Source organism: Panthera pardus, unplaced genomic scaffold (assembly GCF_024362965.1).
Source record: "Panthera pardus isolate Hobbes unplaced genomic scaffold, ASM2436296v1 HiC_scaffold_15, whole genome shotgun sequence".
Taxonomy (NCBI): Eukaryota; Metazoa; Chordata; class Mammalia; order Carnivora; family Felidae; genus Panthera; species Panthera pardus.
In genome coordinates, this window is record NW_026526710.1 from 79,624,513 (window position 1) to 79,645,823 (window position 21,311).

The window sequence follows — 21,311 nt, forward strand, 5'->3', positions numbered from 1 at the left end:
CAATACAGAGAAAAGCCGAAAGATGCAGTCCCTCTCCTCTGATCACATACTGCACCTAGAAAAAACTGCTGAACCCGTCTTCAATCCTCCAAGGAAGCTACTAGAAATTAATGTAATAAAACGTAAGCAGAGTGAACTAATAAAAATACACATATAAACATACAACACTCAACTTACAGCTTAATTGTTGGATAACCTCGAACTCCAAACTCTGAAGCAATGCCTTGATGAGAAAAAGAATAAATAATTCTAAATTTTTTTTTAAATGAGAAACTAGGTAGTAAATGAGCCTTTTAGTTAAAAATATAGATTTATACAAACCCTTATAGCTATGTTTTTAAGTCTTTAAAAAGAATATAAATTCACACACAAAAAAGAAAAAACATGACATTCTCGTACAAAACAATTACTTAATAATCCAAATTATGGCCAGCACAAAACACTATGACAAATTAAGGAATAAATGCCAAAAGAATCGTTAAAAGAATACTTATTTAAAAAGATATTCCTGTTAAAAAAATATATGTAAATAAAGTCTCACTTGTCATCTGATTTCATTTTCCAGGACAAATACTTTTTTCTAGGTCTCATTGGCTCCTTGCAAAAAATGAAAATAAATAAAAAACAAAAACAAGCAAAATCACGCTTTCCTTTTCTAAGTCTTAAAATAACTGCATTATATTTTAATTTTTAAAAGATAAATTTTATTTGCAAAATTACTTAAAGAATCTGCACTCTATATATGATCTAAAAGCAACTTTATCTACTTGTTTTAGAAATTTCTGCTACTGTAATAACCTAGAATAATTCTAGTCACTTTCAAAGATTATTCTGAAGTCCTCATGTTAATTACAATGAGATACAGTTGCTACAACGGCATCTTTTTGAGGGAAAGAAGAAACGAGAACAATCAAATACAGAATTAGGACTTGAAGAGATATGGCAATCAGTACTGCAAATTAATACTAACCTCCTTTACAGAATCAAGGCAATCAGGACAGTAAAGAAATAAAGCAGTCTCCGTAGACAATATACAATATATTTACACAACCATACCGGTTTATGTAAAATATAATGTATTTATTCATATGATCTTTCCCACTGTTAATTTTAGTAATTTCTAGGATATCTCATCGTGGTTGGGTAGAAGGACACTACACTATTGTACGTGGGTTCTGGTTTACCAATCACTTTAGTAATCATCCATCTCTGGTTTCTAGGTACTGCGCAATACACAAGAATAATGACAGAGTGAACCTGTGGCAAAACAATAGTCAAAATCTCTCGGCCTTCCTTTGTCATTAATAGAGTTTCTCCCTTGAACACGAACAAAGGTGACTGAAAGGGTCAGGACAGTGATGAACTGGTTTTGATGGACAGGGTCAGGGTCAGGGCAGTGATGAAGTTTTTACTGGAAGCAACGCAGACAGCAGAGGTTAACATAAATAACTCAGGTTCTGAAGATAGAGGTCTTGCCTCTGAAAAGCCAGATGAACTTAAACCAATTACATACCTGCTTTGTGCCCATCTCTACTGCAGGATTTAATTCTGCCAAGTCTATTCTAATTGGAGACTACAGGAATTGAGACTAACTTCTGAGTAAAAAATATAAAAATGGTATGGGGAGGGATTATGCGATAAAATATGTCCTTAATGACCCCTTCCGAAATCAAGGAGGTGGGGGAACATCAGCCCTTATTACTTTCAACTAAGACGAATATAATTGACTGGGAGAGAGGTGTATATGCCCCTAATAATTTAATTTATTGTAAGGTTTATTTTTAAACAGACCAATGAAGAAGATATGCAATCATTCAGAAAATGCAGTGGTGGTTCTCAAAACAGTTTTCAGAACAAAAATCCCGGCTCCACATGTAAGTCCCACCACTTAATTTCCTTGGCCTCAGTTTGCAAATGCGTCAGGTGGAGACAGATGTATACCACCCACTCTTTAGTACCTAGACTCTGAGCATTAAACTTCACTTCTGATATAATTTTGACTTGACAGTGACTCCTAAAACCACATCTCCCTAGAGGAGACACAAACAAAGCATGGGTTATAGACGTAAAATGATGTAGGTTAGGATTCCAACTTCACATTTATCATCTGGCAACTCTTTCCCTTCTGAGGACAGCACTCATCTGGCTGGCCTTGTGGATGGGATTTTAAAATGAGAAAGCATGTGGACCAGAATCTAAGAGGGAGCCTGGCACACAGAGATCTTCAAATGTTAAGTCCATTTCCTTTCTATTTTTGATCCTGATCTGTTAGGTAGCTGCTGACACATCAACGTATAGAACAATAAGAAGAACTTTCGATGTAAAATACCTTATAACTGATTTCAGTATACCTTCAACTACGCCTTGAGACAATTTTGTGAGCAGGGGAAGGGAAGGGTGCTAATGTCACTCTTCAGATAAACTGATACTTAGGAAGATGTGGTAACTTGTTTGAGTGCAAGCACTGAATCGGTAGCAGGGCTATGACTGAAGTTTTAACGTTTTGTTCTTTTTCATAGCAGAGACCTGAGATCAATTCTTTCACAAACCCATCTATAACACAAGTAACTTCTCTGGAACTGTATCATTTTAAATGCTCATAAAATGGGGTTAAACATACAGCCCCTTATTTCCTTTCTGTCTTCTCCGTGAAATGATAACAACTTGATAGTGGAGACAGGCTTGGATGTGAAACATGATGATCTTGGAATCTGGTCCTAATTCTGCCTCTAATTTTGGTGTCTGAAACCACTCAGTCATTTCACTGTTAACTACCTGCTATTACTTCATCTACACCGTGGGCTGGGAGGGGGGTGGGGAGAAGGGAGGGGCCAGCCTTAATGTGAAGTCCTCAGCTCAAAATACTATTTTTAGCATTTACCGAGTGTCACTATGTGTCTAACATGAAAAAGATCTAAAATATGGCAGCCGTTCTCAACTGAGAGATTTTGCCCTCCAGGAGACAACGGGCGATATCTAGAGACATTTTTGGTCGCCATAAATTAGTGGGAGGCTGGGCTGGGGAGACGGGTGCTGCTGGTATCTAGAGGGTGGAGATCACAGATGATACTTGCAAATCGGTTTTACTTTCTAGATTATAAGCCTTTTGATCAGTGACTCTGTTTGAGAAATGCTCAGTCTTGGCACTCCAGACATTTGGGGCCAGATAACTCTTGTCTGTGGGGAGAGGCTGCTGTGCACTGTAGGATGTACAGAAACATCCCTGATCTCCACCCTCTAGAATTTCAGCGGTTTTGTAATAGGAATCAGTACACTGTCACAGAGAGTATCATGACCTGTTTTAACTTACAAATGAGAAACGATTCTGGTTCTCAATGAAGAGAGACTAAAATATATATCTTTATATAGTTTTTTAACGTTGATTATAGCATTATTAGTTAAAACCACGCATCAAGAAAATTTTCACACAATTCCAAACACACGGGGCAGGATAATTCATGATAGTTCAAGTTCCTAGTTCAAGAATTCGATACACAGAGATCTGCTGAGTGTGATGATGTGCACTTCCAATCTGTGCAATTACATGATTGAGAATAAGGTACGTCACATCCTCTGAGAGGTTTTCCGTAATTGATCACTGAACAATCCATCCCTCTCCAAGCCCTATAACTAACTGTTCCCTGGAATAATACTTCATGGTTCTCCAATGTGGGTAGCAGAAGTACCTGAAGTCCCTGTTAAAAACACAGATTATCATGACCCAATCTCCAAGACTTTCATTTGGTGGGGCTGGTGTGGGTCTTCAGAGTCTAAATTTATATTGGGCAGCCCAGGTAATCCTAATGTAGATTGTGGACTAAACGCTGAGAAACACTAATGCTGTGAATGCCTGAAAAGTGACCCATGGAGCGGATGAAATACACATGATACACCAATCCTTTAGTATTTACAGTTAGACACAGCATAATGTTGACAGCTAGTTTGAAAAAAAAAAAAAAAAAAATTTCAGTTATTTACCTGATTCCAAGTTCTACTAAAAGGCCCATACTGGAGCTGCACTGAGGTATTTAAGGGAATTTTAAGATTTACATGCCAAAAATCTATTTGTAATCTCTAGACAGTAGTTTGCAAATATGTTAAATCTTTTTTAAAAATACCAGGAAGATAACATTCTTTTTTCAATAACAAATAAACCACCACCTTGACTGCATAATAAAGAAGAAAATGCATCCGTTACGGATATCGAATACTAAATAGTATGACAATTTAACTTATGCTTACTGGCTATCATTTGTCTCTCCCATCTAGCATATAAGTTCCGTGAAAGTAGAAATTTCTGTCTGTTTTGGTCACCGATGTATCACAGATGCCTACAATGTGCCTCGTACATTCTGGCATACAGTAAGTGCTCATTAAATACCTGCTGAATGAATACTGACCCTACAACTTTTCAACAAAAGAATGATTTTTCAATAAGCCATGTTTGTATGATTCAGGTAGTCGCAAGGACTTACAAGCAAGCATCACCACACATGTTGGGAAAGGGAGTGGAGGGTTTAGCATTGCACATCCAAGGAGAAGGATATAAAGTGTAGGAAGCACCCATCACAGTCTCTGGCAGAGGTGGTCCTTGCATACCAGTCCCCTATCCCTTTTCCCAACGCTAGGTGCTTTGCTGGAGGTAAGGTGCTCTGCATGCTCTATAGAGATTTCTTCCTATGAACTCAACACAACATACAACACAATGCTAAGTGAACAATAAATAAAATCTGTAACAATCACATATCAGAGACAAAAATTTAAACCTCTAAATGGCTTATGAATAATGGAATGAAAAACAGTCCCACCACAAAGCACCTAAAAAGCTATAATCCACATATTAAGTCTCAGTACCTACAAGAACACTGCATTTTAATCACAGCATTTAAAACATTTTTTCTCAGCTACTCAGGAAAAAATCTTACGTTTCCCCTCATCACAGGGTCACTTAAACAGTGACACACACGGGCACTAAATACCCACTAAACAATAAGCTAATGAATTACAATTCATTTAATGTAAACCATAGCATTATTTTTATTATTTATTTTTTTCATTATTTTTCTTTATATACCCATATCCCTTTACATATTATTTTACTCTATTACTCCATTAAATGATTCAAACGATCACAGGAATTTGCTGTGTTTGAGACTTTATTGCACCTGTTGGTTTATTCATATTGTTCCCTCTATGAGACTAGCCATTTCCTGGACAAGAAGGATTCGTTTTGGTCTGTCTTTAATCTCTAGAGACTAACGCGGTAGTTAGTAAACAAACTGTCTCAGTGAATAGGACTATGCTGGTGAACGTTTAAGTACACGCGTGTCTAACCAACAAGACAGGATGAAACAAGACTGCCAACAGATGAGAACATACTTTCGGGAACAACAGTTGAAAGCAATAATTTCTCAAACACTGTTAAAAGCTCATTTCAATAAATCAACCCAAGCGTATCATTCTCTCTTTGGGCGAGAACTCCTGCCATCCCTCTGGTCTCCTCTCAGGGCTTCAACAACTCGTGTTTGACTCTGCGACTGCAGCCCTCACACCTCACGGCACCCCGGCTCTTTGGACCCCAGCGCCTTGTTCTCCAACATCACTAGGCCAAACGCCATAGATTCACAACAGCTGAGAAGAGGGAAACGCACAGAAAGTCAGTGTTTCGTTTCCATACAGCCAGCAGTGGTGCAGTTCAGTAACTACGCTAAGAATCTTATCCTGTTACTTCTGATGGTTCTTCTTTGTACACACAACCAATTCATCACATCTGTGATCTCAGCCTCGAAAATGTCTGTGAGCGGTTACTGTTTCTTCTCTCCTCCGCGGTCACCAGCACGTCTGGGCTCCCGGCATCCCACACCAAGATGCATACAAAAGTTGACCTAGGTGATCTTGTCTCTAACCGTTCTTTGCTATCCTACCTGTCGCTGCCAAAAACATTTTTATCTAACCGTGTGCCTTCTCAAAAACGCGTATTACCTCTTAGTTCACAACGGATAAAATCTAAAACACTAGGACGTGAGGTCCCCCTCAAATCTGGTCTTATGCTTCATCTTACATGCGCTGGCCACTGTGGCAACGATTTCGAATAGGAAACGCTAATACAATCCTCACAACCCTGAGGATTATCACTCCCCCATTTACAGACATGGAAACCACAATTGCGAGGTTAAGGTTTTCCCCGAAGCCCCAGAAGCCGCACATGGCAGACGTGGGATCAAAACACAGGTCCGTCCCTTTCCAAAGCTGTACCCTGAGTACAATCCTGATTTCCTACAAAGAAACGTGCACCACGTAATTCCGCTTTGTTCACTGATTAAAGGAAAAGGGGACCTCTGTGTACCGAATACAAGGACTTTACCTGTGCTACATCATTCAGATCTCAAAAAACCAAAAAGAACAACAATAAAAGACACAAGGCAATACAATATCTAAAGTGGCAGGCAGAAGCAGCAAGTGAATATAGTTTTGCTTTCCGAAGCCTTGCTCCTTCCAAATTTCTAGGATACCTCATACTTCACTCAACTTTAATTCTTTTCTCAAATCCTTTCAGGTCGGCATTAGTACACTTTTCTTTCTGTAAAGGGTCAGACAGTATTTCAGGCACCGTGGGGAGAACAGTCTCCATTCTGCTCGACAGAAGTCAGGCTCGACAGAGCCTGCTCGACTCTGCCAGTGGAACATGGACAGAGACACGGACGACAGTAAACAAACGAGTGGGGCTGGGTTTGTTCTGTTTACAAAAATGGGCTGCGGGCCAGTTCGCTCCGTGACGGTAGTTTGCCAAGCTCTGCTTAAAGGCGTTCGTTCTCTGGAACAAACTTCGCTCATTTTCAACTCTACGATTTTGCCAAAATATTCTCTCTAACGTGAATACTTTCTTGATCCTCCCTTGTATCCATTCCGACTCAACTCAACTTTTTAAAGTCCCTATTTACTCCTCCAACACGCCATCTCAGGCTACTGAGACGACAACTCACATTCTGACTTCACACGGCAACACCAACAGCTTCACACTCACACGTCTGCAGCTGCCTCAGGTAAACGGAGCATCTCAAGTGGGCTCAAACTAGAACCATGGCTCATACGTCTGTCAGGCACAAGAGTAACGCATACAGCATGTTACACATTTGATGGCTGATTCACTTCACTCAATAAAGTATATAATCTTCAATTATTAAGATAACCTTAATTTACATAAGCAAAGAATAGATATTTCTTCTTCCTACCCTGAAGAATGCTTCATGTAATTAAAGCACTTTCACTACGAGAAGAGTAAAAGAGAGTAAATGCTTACTAGAATAGGAAGTAGCATCCATCTTCCCAACTTTAACTGGAGAACCAATGCTTTTCATCTCAAGACCAACTTCATTCCAAATCGGTTCCAGTTTTTTACAATGGCCACACCACGGTGCATAAAACTTGTGGGGGGGGGGGGAGAAAGACACCAGTAAAATGTTGTGCTATTACGTACATCAATCTTAATTTTTAAGCAATCTCTTTGACTAAATGTTCTGATAAAGAGTCCATTTTAGACCAAAAGTCTAAATATAATTTTTAAGGTGGTTACACAACAAAAGATGACACACACACATGAATCTAGATAATTCAACTCTTAGTATATTCCTCAAAACTGGTTTTACCTTAAATTCATGTAAAATGACTACAAATTCCTATTTAAAATTATTTACAAGAAAAACATCTTTGCTTCACAGTGAGTCTACGTTATATATAAAATGAAATCACCAAACACACATACATCACACACACATCCCTTAAGTGTTCAGGATGAACACTTTCTATTTTTATTACAAAAATCCCAACAGAGTAGGTACCTTTGCTACGTTAAGAATAACTACCGGCAAGGCAAACGGGGGATCACTAAGATGACTGGTTTGGCATAAGCACAAGTCAGGTTGATTAAACTGAAACCACCGTTCCTCTTTCTTCAGTATCACCACAGGGCTGGGTGGAGGTGTAACAAACTGTTGTGCCTTCATGAAACAAGACTTATCTATTTTTTTTTAAGTTTATTTTGAGACCCTGAGAGCAGAGGAGGGGCAGACAGAGGGAGAGAGAGAATCCCAAGCAGGCTCTGTGCTGTTAGTGCAGAGTCTGATGCAGGGCTCAATCTCAGAAACCACGAGATCATGACCTGAGCTGAAATCAAGAGTCAGCCGCTTAACCGACTGAGCCACCCAGGTGCCTCAAGACTTACCTATCTTTTAACATAGAAACGTTCAAACATACACAATAGGAGAACGAATTAAACAATGGACTCTCGTGCCCCATCGCTTAGCTTTAGCAATTGTCAACTCTGCTATTCTTATTCCATCTCTATTGCTGCCATTGATTTTTTACTGAGGCAAGTTAAAAGGAATCCCAAACATGAGGTTTAAATACATTCCAAACTTGAAAGTGAGTTAAAGGAAAACGAAAATTTGATTTTGTTCCCTATTAACACGAAAACATGATTGTGACCATCAAGTGATATAAAAAATTTCAGAGTGGAGTCTGTAGTAAAGTCATACCACAATCTCCCTCAACATAATCCATACGTCAACCTCTTCAGAATTTCAGCAAAAACCGGTCCTTGCCAGGAACCTTAAGGCTGAGGTTCATTTTAATATAGTAAGCCAAATAGTACTACCTGACAAAAATTGACTAATATACATCCAGTACTAACCATATACTACCATATTTGTCTGGAAGAGACTAGAAAGTAACACAACAGCAGAGGTAGAAAACAGAAAAATTTACATACTCACATCTACAAGCCAGATGTCATCTTTTCGATTGTCTTTAAACCTATAAAACAAAAATGAGAAAACCAACCTCTGATCGTGTGTGTGTGTGTGTGTGTGTGTGTGTTTCCACTGTACAACAGGTGGAGATAATCAACTGATAAATATTAGGGCACAAATTCTATCAACAAGTTTTTTATGTAATTTTTTTTACTAAATGACCTCTAAATCTTACACATAAAACATCTTTTAAAAAGTAGAGAACTGAGAAAGTAATCAACAGTTAAAAAAAAAAAAAAAAAAAAATGGGTGGGACCTGATAGAAACACAGGCATTCGCCTCAGCTCCTGGCCTCTCTGCCCCATTTACACCCGTGCACTGCAGGTAACACAGCTGATCGGAGGCTGCTCTCCTGAACAAGTTCGGTCCTCCGTTGGTCTCTGGGAATTTGAATTTCAGGACGGTTTCTACCATTTCCTGGTAAGATGGCTCATGGTTCCAGGGCGCTTGGGTGGCTCAGTCACTTAAGTGTCTGACTTCGGCTCAGGTCATGATCTTGCAGTTCAGGAGTTTGAGCCCCGCGGCGGGCTCTCCGCTGACAGCTTGGAGCCTGGAGCCTGCCTTGGATCCTATCTCCCTTTGTCTCTGCCCCTCCCCTGCTCGCGCGCGGGGTCTCTCAAAAGTAAACATGAAAGAGGAAAACAAAGCAAAACAAAAAGATGGCTCATTGTTCTAATGCTGTGCAAACAATGTGATTTTATGATGAACATCTGCTTTCTTTGTGGGCGTCTGAAAACCTGGTACAGACTAGGCAGGAGGGTGCTTATATGACCACAATCCCTAAGCATGGGGTCTCTACTGAGCTTCCTCAGTAGATAACATTTCACGCTTGTGGTCACAATTCCAGATGAAGGAATTAAGCACATCCTATGGGACTCGACTGGGAGAGGACTCTTGGAACCTGTTCTGGTTTCCTCTGGAATTCACCCCCCGTGGCTTTTCCCTTTATTGGTTTTGCTCTGCGTCCCCTCGCTGTACTAAATTATGGCTGTGACTCCGACTACAGGCTGAGTCCTCTGAGTGCGCCTAGTCAATTACCCAACCTGGGGGTGTTCTGGGGACCCTGTGGCACAATACCCTACAGCCACAGAATCTTCCTAAAACACTGTTCTGCTCGTTTGATCATGTCTCTCTTATTTGACACCTTCTCGGTACCCTCCCACCACCTACAAAAACAAGTATAAAGTGCTACACATACTCACGTACTAGCTGCAACTTAGCTTTCCACTCAAATATTATTAGCACCCTACAATTTCCAATCACCCTATGGTATGTATCAGTTAAATTCACATGTTTATTTGACTTTCGTGTTCACATCCTATTCAGCTAAAAGCATTTCTTACTCTATAATGCCTTCCTAAATTCCTCATAGCTAGAAACAATCTTTCCATATCATCTTTATCCTCTTTATGATTCTTATCCATTTCCACAAATGCAATAGTTACTTATGTATTATCCAACCAAAAGTATGCTCATTTCATCTCCTAATACCTTGCACAGAGATCTATATTCAAAATCTATACTGAATGCAATGACAGAAAGTCTCTATGGGGATATTTTAGTAAGATTCTTAAACCTACAATGAAGACAAAGAGAACGTATCTCCAGTATCTGAGCTCTTAGGTGCTCACATCTATCCGACTGTGACACAGACGGTCTGTCCTGCACTATGGGCACTCTTAATCAATCTCCCAGGTTGGTAAGCCCAAATCTTCTACCTTTGCTCCATTTACTATAAACTTGTACTTTACATACCAGTATCTATCACATGGAGCTACCCGGGCAAAGTGGAACAGCCACCTTAGGCAAACTGTTGAACCAGAAACTCAACTGATGGTCACTATTCGTGAGGCAAAACCCCATATTCTGCACCCAGTGGTAAATGGAGGAGGTTACCGTCTCCCAGTCCTTAATATCTAACAGCCTTTTCATCTCTCAGTGATCTGAGTCTTTGGGAAGGAGTCGGAAGGGTGTGCAAGTCCTTTACAGGGGTCCCCCCCCCAACAGAGACTGTAGTCAGTAACTGTAAAATTGAAGGAAGGGGACAGACAACCTGGTCAACCATGCGGCACTAGTGAAAAGTACCTGATTGGTGAACTGCTGCACTGAGACCCAGACCTGAGATGTGTAGTCCAGACTGGGGTCATCTTGTCCCCTCCCATCAGGGGATCAAGCCCGTACTTCGAAAGTTCATTAAAATGCTCAAGTACCCCTGTGGGTTAGGAGGGGTGTGGAGCACAGAGCCCACTATATGCTCCGTGACTGGGCCTATCGCTGTGGAGCCTGAGCAGCACACGCAGGGCTGTTATCAGATGCAGTTCTCAGGGAACCTGAACAGGAAGCAAATGTGAGTCTGCAGGGCCCAGGGAGCTTGGCTGGAGTCAGCGGAATGCAGTGGAATGGAGATGGGCGGGCCAAACACAAAGAAGGTGTCAACCGACAGCAAGACTCAGTGGGACGCCACGGGTGGGATGCAAATGGCCGAGCCCACTCGCTTGAAGGAAACTACCTGGGGCAGCGTTAATAGCCTGGCCCGGGGCCTGACAAACGGGATGCATTCTGCACAATGTTTTAGTGTCTTCTCACCACCGTGGCCGCTGTGCACTGCCAACCTAATCTACGACGGGGTCGGAATTCCCACGGGCCATCCTCGCGGATCCAGGAGCCAACGTACCGTGCATATGCTTGCTTTAGAGTGGAGAACGACTCGGTCTCCACATTTAGCTAAAAGCACGATATGCTCGTTGGATAGGTTTCCTTTTGCAGCCCGGGGCCTCTCTGGTGGGCATTCACACAGGTTACAAAACATTTTATCTTGGCGGGCATTGCGTAAGGCCCACAACTGTCACTGCGCTGAATACCTCAAACTCACATGACACTGTATGTCATAATAATAATAACGAGGAAAAAAAGCATTTACTAGGAGCAGAAATGATCTTCATGCAAATGTCTCATCTCGACAGGGGATCCTGTTTTATATGCTACACAACCAAATGGCCAAGCCATTAGCTATAGCACCTGAGAGTGAAAACATAGCAGAGCTCATCTGCTGGGGCCAGAGCAATAAACGGGAGGTGGGGGAACGGTGGGGCAGACATTGTCATAATCGTCCACACCGCATGAAGCTGCCCGCTGTGCAAGGGCTCCTTCCCATGCTCGCTGAAGGACAGGTCTCTTTCAGGTTGGATGGCAGCCACATCCAATTCCTACAAGTTAAGCCAGAGGAGCCATTAGTGAACCAGGCCCAGCGGTGGTCCTGAAGGTCTATCAGGTCCCCCATTAGGCCAGAGGCGGCAGTGTCTCCTTTGGTGTTATGTCTGGGAGGCGGAAGGGCCTGAGACCCTTCCATGAAGTTGCAAGATGCCGGCTGGGCTCCCAGAAGTTCCATTTCCATTCTCCTGGGGATCCAGAGCTGGCCCTATTTAGGAACAAGACTGGAACTTCTGCTCCTGAGCCCACCACTGCACTCACCCAAGATCAATAATGGTCTTTCAAAGGGCGTGTACCTTTCTTTCGGCCAACTTGGGGAGCTTACAGGTTGGTCCATGTTGGCCTCTGGGGCTGTCCTCCTGCCATAGGCTCTGGTCAGCGAATTGAGAGCCTGCTGAGAGGTGTAACTCAAATGACAGATGTAGATCAGTGGGGCTAAGAGGGGGAGGCTTGGCGGCCTGTTGGAGGGCCTCCAGGGTATCCTGTTGGTTGGAGCCCCACTCAAGAGCAGCAGCCCTTCTGGTAACCTAACGGAAAGGCTCTATCAAATCTCCACATGGGCTCTGTAACATCATCAGTAGTCAAATAGGTCCACCAACCCCTGGTGGGATTGGGCCCCTTTTTCTATTTTTTGGGTCAAATAAGGTCAAAAGTTTGGTAATGACTTCCTGTGGAATGGGATGTCATACCACTTCCCAGATTAGGCCCAGGAATTTCAGTTGGGAACTAGGTCCTTGTACCTCGAGTGTGTTAACAGTCCAGCCACGATGCCCTTCGTGAGTCATCACGGCATCCGGTCCTTGTTGGGCAGTGCCCTCTCTAGGCCCTCTAGGAGGTTGTCATCAATAAGCAGAAAGCCAATGCCCCCTCCAGAAGGAGGATTTCTTCCCGACTCTGGCCTACCCATTGATAGCAGACAGTTGGGGAATTTGAACAGCCTTGAAGAAGGACATAAAGCTGTGCTGGAATCCATTCCACGTGAAGGAGATTGACCAGTCATCAGCCCTGTAGGGAGGGATGCTGGAAAAGGCATTTGTGATGTGACCTGCTACAGACCAGGCTACCTCCAGTACCTTCTTCACGATGTCAGGTATCACCAGTGGCAAGAGCAGCACTTTCTTATTGAGGGATCTATAACGAATATCTAGTCTCCCGGTACCCGAGGCCTTGTGCACAGGCCAGACGGAGCTACTGAATGGAGAAACAGTCTCACGGACCACTGTCTTCTTTCACTCAGAGATCAGGATGGCTGTTTACTCACCAGGCAGCCAATAATGCTTTGGGGAGAAAACGGCACCAAGAGCCGGTAGTCAAACAGGTTCACCGTCTTCCACAGGCTCCACTAAAAAGGCCCTCATTATAGCAATTCCCAGTGGGGCTTAGGAACAAAGGTGAATGGGAGTTCACACAGACAATACATCTGTACCAATAAAACACGTAGCAGCAGGGGCCAGAAAGCACTCACCCAGAGCCAGCCCTGGCCAAAGTGCTGTACCAGTCACCGTGGACTCCAAACTGGGAGGCATCATATGCATCCTCCTCATCAAGGTCGCAGGGTATCAGGGTGCACTGATACCGCAAAGGCCCAAGAAGTGCAGTTCTCCCCAACTTTCCCAGGAAACTCTGCCCACGGCACAAGATCTCCAGCCTACCCTGGGGGACAGAGGGACTCAGCCTAATACCTGCTGAAGGTCTGGGTAAATGTTTCAGAGCTTTTCCGCCGATCTGGAGGAGACACTGCCTGCAACAGTCACATAGGCTGTCATCACGTTGACCCTCATGGGGACCGCCCATCAGGCCTCTCATTGCTTAACATCTGGCCATGAGGTCCCTGGTGAGGAACCCATCAATCTCTCCCTATGAGACCCCATTATCGAATACACAGACCCAGAGACTTTTTAGGAAAGGTCTATGCCTCAGTTGCCCAAGGAAGGGCACTCGGTTCCCCCTCTTACATCACTGTGCTGCTCATTCTTTGCTATCTTGGTGGTGGCTACTTTTTCCAGGTCTAGATTATTTGTGTCAGTGAACCCCGGACTTCAGTCTCAGACAGACTGAACTGATGAGATGAGGAGGCTTCCCTGGGTTTGGTAATAAGCAGGAGCATCGAAGAGAAACCTAGAAATCTGAGTCTGGGTAAGTCTCATTATCCACGGTTTCCTAATCTCTCAACGTAGACCCAAGGGATCGCCAGGATGGCTCGCAGGACCACTAAGGCCTCTGTGAGAATGCGTCAGACAGGTTTTTCAGTGACAGGAAACTTGTCACAGGTGGGCCCAACCTGGCAAACTCACCCAGCACGCTGCTGAGCAGGGTCGTAGGTATCCACGCCTGCTCATCTGTCCCTTCCTCCCCCTACTTCGGCAGATGTCCCCACTGTCAGAGCAGTCTAAAGGAGAAAGTCTACACTAACACAGCCCTCAAGGCATTGCCAAGTTTAACCAGATTACCTCCACCTTAACCACGGTTCCCTTCAGAATCAACATTTTGTGCAAACCATCTGCTGTCACTCTCCAATTATCCATCAGCATAGCTAGTGGAGTGCTCCACGGATCCTCAGGAATTTTGCTCTTCCAGAAAAGCACTGTGCTCAAATGACCGCCTGGCTACTGTACCAAGTTTGTTGTGTAAAGGCAGTTAATTAGGACAACAAACCAAACTGAAAGTAATAATCAAGTCTTTATTCACTCACTATGACCATGTAAGCCAACAGGCAAAAAAACCCAACCGAACAAAGTAAAAAAGGCAGCAGCTCCTCAGTGTTCCCTTTTTCCAAGTGGAACAGTACCAGGTGCGGGTCAGGCGGACGTGGCATAGACAAAAGAATTCATCTAACTGGAGAGGAGCACTGAACCAAAGGCTTCCGTCCCTTTAGGGACACGTGGGCAGGAGAATGAAAGATGGAAAGACACAGGAGTGGAAAAGTACAGAGTCCAAGCAAAGAAAAGTGCCTTCAGCAAAGCCCCTACATAAAGAGGTGTCAGAGGAGATGCCTAGGAAGTGCTCTGGGTGAGGCCCCCAATAAGAAGCCTTCAAAAGAGGCAACTGGGCAAGGAAGGCACATATCCACGCGAGCTAAGCTGGCCCAGGGGCCTAGTCTGTGATCACAACTCCCTCCAGAGTCTGCAATGCGCTGGTGCACCAAGTCTGGGGTGGGGAGGACAGCTTCCCTGCTGAGGCCTGCCAGGAAAAGCCTTATAATCGCCTCCGGTCAGGCCTGAGAGATCACACGTAGGACTTCGGTCTGTCTAGAGCTGGACTCCTCACTATCACTACTGACCTAGTATAAGCAAAGCCTCGTAATTAATGCTATGGTACTATAAAAATATATAGTATAGTTACCAAATTCCAACACCTGCTCAGTTGTGATACAAGCAGAAAAACATAACACAATGAAAAATGATAAAACAAAATACGAATTGTTAGTAAACTCTTCTGAGTACAACAGGACTTGGAACAACTTCTGAAACAAAAATTAGTGCTATATAAATACTGATCGTGACTACCTCTATTACGAAAAGATTAAATTCATGCAAATATTCAGATAACGCCAGAGTTTAAAGAAGTTAAAACGCTATTTAAAAACAGGTATACTCACGATTCATCTAAATCTTCCACAAATCCTTTACAGAAAGCCATATCAAGTAAAAAAACTGGAAAAAAAAAAAGAAAACAAAGGACAAAATGTTTACAATAAAAGCTGACTTATTGTTTCGTACTACATGCTTAGTCATCTATAAAATGTTTTTGATTTTTTTACAAACTACCATAAAAACCACCACTGATCCATTCCGAGGCACCAACAATGCATAAGTATAAGCAGTTCATCCGTTTACTAAATATCTGCTCTGCAGGCAACTATACAGTGACCAGCAAGGTTTATGTTGGCTTGTAAGTCTGAGGAACAGAGGTTCTCTTTCAACATATTTTTACTTTCATCCGGTTTTTCCTTTTGGCCATTCTACCTTTTTTTTTTCTTTTTAGCAGACACAGAAACCGTTCTTCTATATCTCTTCAGTAATAAGAAATATTACTTACCTTCTCCTCTGTATAAACTCCAACTGCCATTCAAAATCCTATGTATTATTTTTTCCCACTTTATGGATAGAAAACAAAACTGAGCTACACCTCTACCACTAACAGTTCTCACAGCCCGGCACGGGAACCAAACGGTTGCCGAGGAAGTGAGCACACTAATGGGGACCAGGGTACCTGATGCTGGCAAGAGGCTGAGAAAGGCCACCACAAACTCTGATCACTTTTCACAGTGCACAATCTGGCAACCTGACCATGACCCGTCCTTGGCCATCTCTTTTAGCCGCAGGTGGGTAAAAATTCATCAGACGTGACAATGACTCGGAACCTAAAGCCAAAGCAAGGTCTGGCCCCAAGCTGGGGTGGTGGAGTCAGCGCTATTGAAACTATCACGCCTATCAGTGGAGTCAGCGCTATTGAAACTTCCTGTCACACTAAGCAAAGAACCAAATGGAAGACAGGCGCATCTTTTTCAGGCACGGGTCCCCGGCACAGCCACTCTGGGGGAAGGAGCCGGCAGCTGGGGCTATCAGGGCGGATCCCAGGGCTTCTCTGCACGCTGGCGGGAGACCCCGGCCCAGGCCCGACCCCACCCCGGAAAGGTCCCAGCACGCGCCCGCACCATCGCCCCCGCCCCCATCGCCCCCCGCGAGGTCCTTACCAGTGGCGCAGAGCCGCAGGCCGGCCCCGCGTCTCCTAGCTGCCATACTCGCCACGGGAGAGCTGCACAAGCCGCGGAGAAGAAAGAGACACCGGCGGCCGAGGCTTGAGCTCCCGGAAAGGGAAGCTGGCCTTGGCCGCGCGGAAGGGAAGCTCTGCACGCAGGGCGGGGGCGGGGCAGGCGGGCCTCCTCTACTCTCCCAGGACCTCGCCGGCCTCCGCCTCTGAGCATGCGCGGAACCGCGGCGCATGCGCAGAACCGCAGCGCTTGCGCAGTTGCACCTTGAAATTCTGTGCGCCTCCGGCGGCCTCCGGGAGCGTGGGAACTTAGCCTACGGGCGCTTTCCTGTAGGGGCGGAGCGGCGTGTAGAGTCGGGGGCGTTTCCGGGAAGTTAAATGCCAGCTAAACTTAGAGGGTAAAGTGAGGTAAACTCTAGCGCTGCTTCAGGTTTAGTTTGGCCAGCACTTTGGCTTGTTCCTCGTGGACAGCGAGCGATCAAATTCGTGAAAAGAGGTGGGTGTCAGCAGGTGTCAGAAAAATGGAAGCTTATGGATTGCAGTCTGAGCCCCCGTACATTTCCAAAATATGGACTCTTCGAACCTGTTTGCAGAATGAGATACCTACTCTGGTGCTAAGCGCCATTGATGCGGGTTTTTTTGTTTTTTTGTTTTTTGCCAACTAAAAGGGTTCCGTTAAAAAAAGTCTTTTCTCTTGGAACCTGAAAAATTGAAGTTGATCTTATGATGTAATTGATAATTTGCACCTGTTTTCTGATTATTTTTTATAAGAGTAAGATATTAGAAAATACTTGTTGCTATTTTTCCATACACAACGACAAATATTTATACATATTCCTGCCGCAATCACTACATCTGATTTAGATGAAAATTTTATCAGACATAAAATACCAGAGGATTTAGATTAAATCAATTTTGAACATGTGTTATGAGAATAGAAATGGATTATGATGTCACCCAGTTCACTTTAGGTTCAAGATTCCAACAGGCAGTGATCTCATAAATCTCTATTCCTAATTACTAGAAGATTAAATTATGATCTGATTGAGACCAAGCCCTAGATGTCACCCATTTTATACATACAGCGTGGTATCCAGTGCAGGCCTTCAGCAGATTCAAACATTTTTTAATTGAGTAACTAGTTTATTCTGACTTCAACATACAGAAATAGCTAATCCTCCTACGGTTCTCAAAATACGGATCATATATCCTGCGGCTCAGAAAAGGTAATTTACTTAATAGCTCTGAATGATGGAGTTGCCATTTGAAACAATGTTTCAGACTCAGCTGTTCTGCTTGTAAGCCCCACAGGGCCTCCCAGGATCTCTTTACCGCTGTAGAATTCTCTCCCTTCGTTTTCCTCCCCTTTTCAGTCAACCTAGTTGAGCTAATGGTACGAATGTTTGACCAATTTCCCTGGGAGTTATGCTAGGTTCTTCCCAACTTCATAAGTAAGGCACTCACTGTATGAGTTTCTGTACATAAGCTTAAAAACAGGGAAATCAAAAGTGTTCGAAGGAGGTACAGGTTTTTTCTTCTTGATCTGAGTCCTAGGTGTATGGATCTGTTCACTTTGTGAAAATGCATTGAGCTCTGCCCTGACAGCTTTGTACTTTTCTGTATATGCATCCTAACAATGAAAGTTTAAGAGCAAATAAAGCTACATAAGTTTTTTTTTTTTTAATTTTTAATGAAAAGGTGCTCATTATATGGTGTTCAACAGGGCTTCACAAACTGGAATCATTTACCTGGAGAACCTGATAAAGCAGATTTCTGAATACTCCTTAGAGAATCTGAACCAGTAGGTCTGGATTTGTGTTTCTCACAGCTTCCCAGGTGATTCTGTTGCTCTGGCCTGCAGACCTCATTTAGTGTGGAAGGAAAATAAATTCAGAAAATACCATTCATTTTAGATTGCTTTGTGTAAAATACATGAAGTAAAAAAAAAAAATGTAGAAATAAAAATCAAGTATTTTATAGTTATTTCTTGGCGTCTAATGGTTTTATTCCTGGTTTAAATGGTATTTTTAAATGTTTAACTTATAATTTGGTAAATATTATTAGATATAACCCACATTAAAGAAAGGTCTCTGGAGTTCTCAATGTATTTTTAGGAATGTACAAAGACCCTAAGAACAAAAGTTTAAAAACAAAGTGGACATTTATAGAACTCTGCATTAAACAAGTAGGTAATGGATGTAGTAACATATATTGAAGAGGTAAAAGAAAAGCGTATCATAAAGTAAGTTTCAACGGATTGAAAAAAGTGTGGTGTTATCAATGTGTTCTCTGACTACAACAATAAGATTGTAAGGCTATAGAAGATAAAAATATCTCCCACATCTGGAAATTTAAAAACACTTATAAAGAACATCTTTGTAAAAAAAAAAATAAATAATAGGAACTAAAATATACCTAGAAGTAAACAAAAAATATGCCTACAAAAATTGTAGGATGCAGCAAAATCTCAGGGAAATGTATAGATGCAAATACCTTTTTATTTTAGAATGAAAAAGATGAAAATTAGTGAACTAAAAAGTCTCCTTAAGAAGTGGGTGAAAAAAAAAAAAAGCAGAAAAAGGATGGATGGCACAAAAGATACACAGGGATGTTCATTTTGTTTTATTTGCCAGAAACTGCACTGAGAACCTAACATTGAATAAACTGGACCCTCGTGCCGTTCACTTCCTGGTGGGTCGCAAGAGTTATCACTCATAAGGCTCATATATTGAGGTAGGCAGTGTTCTAAATGCTCTACATGTGTTAACTCATTTAGAAAGGAAAAAAAAGATTGAAACAGAGACTCAAAGGAAGTCCCAAAGCATGTTTTGTTTTGGTTTTTTTTTTGAGTTTATTTTGAGAGAGCACATGTGCATGAGCAGGGAAGAGCTAGAAAGACATGGAGAAGAGGGAGACAGAGAATCCCAAGCAACCCCAATGCGGGGCTCAATCCCACGAACCATGAGACCATGACCTGAGCCAAAATCAACAGTTGGACACCCAACCAACTGAACCACCCAGGTGCCCCACAAGTAGATTTTTGGAAGCAAGCGATAAAATGGACACATTTCTTGTTTTAGGGAGTCCGGAAATAGAGAGCATGAGAAAACATCTAAAGCATCCAGAAATCCTCTCCTGGACACCTTCCAAGAGGCAGGCTGAATCATCCTTCAGCCCCAGAGAAGGGGAGGCCAATTTCAGGTGTTCAGGTAAGAGAACTGCACACATCTCGTTTCCCCTGTCTACATGCCAACTCTTGAAGGAAAAGGCCCCAGTTAGCGAGCTGGGAAAGCAAAAGAGAGAGAAGGTCAATCAAGACCCCCAGTCCCACTGCGAGTTTCCAGCCTGAAACAGTCTCTAGGATGGGAAAGAGAAAACTTTTTGATGGTAAATCTAGTTCAGAATTTTGTTAATACTAAGGACTGAGTATACAAGTAATTGAATTGTGCTTTCAACTTAATTACATCTTGTATCCAGATGGGCTTGTTAGAATTTTTATCCAGAGATCGGGGAAGAATACCTACACAGAGAAATATTTAAAGGAATGATGGAAGGAAATCAGTTATTTTGATTTTGTTGCCATTATAGTTTATTCAGTATAATTATATTAATATTAGGAACAGAAGAGGGACATAGATATAGACAGCAGAGGTTAAAGAGATAAACAACTTTCACACAATATAGACAAAAAATTAAACAAAACTGAAAAGTTATAAAAATAATAATTTACCAAAATCACTTCAAGACCTAGGAGGATAATAGGATAACCATGAAAGAAACTGAATCAGAATTTTTAAAAGTGTCTTATAAAAAAGGTGCTATCCAGCTTTTATGAAAAAAAAGTCTGTTACAAACTCTTCCAGAAAATAAAAAAAAAAAATAGGAAACTCCTCAATTTGTTCAAAAGGTGAGTATAAACTTGGTTTCAAAACCAGAGGAGGCATTTTTGAGAAAGGAAGTGTACAGATCAATTCATTCATGAACAAAAATGCAAAATATGCCAAATAAAATGTCATCAAATGGGATCTAGCAATACACCAAAAAAAGATTAAATTGAGGTTTCTTGTCCAGAAAAACCAATTGTGTATTAACACCAGGGGGAAAATTAGTGTAAATATTCCACAATTTACAGATAAAAGATGAAATTTATGTAACATTTAAATAAATGCAGTGAAATAATTTGAACTTGGTACACATCAACCTTCAATCACGATAGTAAACCGGAACCAAAGGAGCAATTTCTCAACATAATATTCTGTTCAGGTTAATGTCTGGCAGTCCTGGAATTAGCCTGAGCTGTTTTGCTATAGAAGTTTCTGTTGGGCACTAACCTCTACTTGCAACACCTGAAACATGCTGATTAATAATGTTGCTTTCTAACTATGGACACAAGGAGTTTTATGGTGGTTTTTTAACAACCTGTCAGCATTGTGTATTGGTAAGAGTGAGATCAATGGTTTGCATCTGGTCTTAATGAGATCCCCCTCCCAGAGAGCTCTGCTGTTGAGGCTGATTTTGTACCACGAATATGCATATGCAACCAGCAAAATATTAAAAAGCCCACTGAGATACCTAGGCTCC

General features: G+C 42.3%; 2 protein-coding genes across 3 annotated transcripts in view; one reads left to right on the plus strand and one right to left on the minus strand.

The window, feature by feature from the left end:
• Window positions 1-16,933, minus strand: part of TMX3 (thioredoxin related transmembrane protein 3) — a 45,817-nt gene extending 28,884 nt beyond the window's left edge. The window contains exons 1-5 of one of the 2 annotated variants that reach the window (XM_053902825.1): window positions 16,714-16,933; window positions 15,616-15,670; window positions 8,772-8,811; window positions 7,301-7,424; window positions 178-223 (exon numbers count right to left, since the gene is read on the minus strand). In XM_053902825.1, coding sequence (XP_053758800.1) covers window positions 178-223; window positions 7,301-7,424; window positions 8,772-8,811; window positions 15,616-15,670; window positions 16,714-16,759 — 311 coding nt within the window. In that variant the 5' untranslated portion in view covers window positions 16,760-16,933. The remainder of the gene's footprint in view (window positions 1-177; window positions 224-7,300; window positions 7,425-8,771; window positions 8,812-15,615; window positions 15,671-16,713) is intronic. The other variant, XM_053902824.1, reaches the window with a different exon arrangement.
• A 76-nt stretch (window positions 16,934-17,009) lies between these two features.
• Window positions 17,010-21,311, plus strand: part of CCDC102B (coiled-coil domain containing 102B) — a 189,025-nt gene continuing 184,723 nt past the window's right edge. Inside the window, 2 exon segments of the mRNA XM_053902822.1 lie at window positions 17,010-17,226; window positions 19,811-19,939. The gene's annotated coding sequence lies outside the window, so the exon portion shown is untranslated.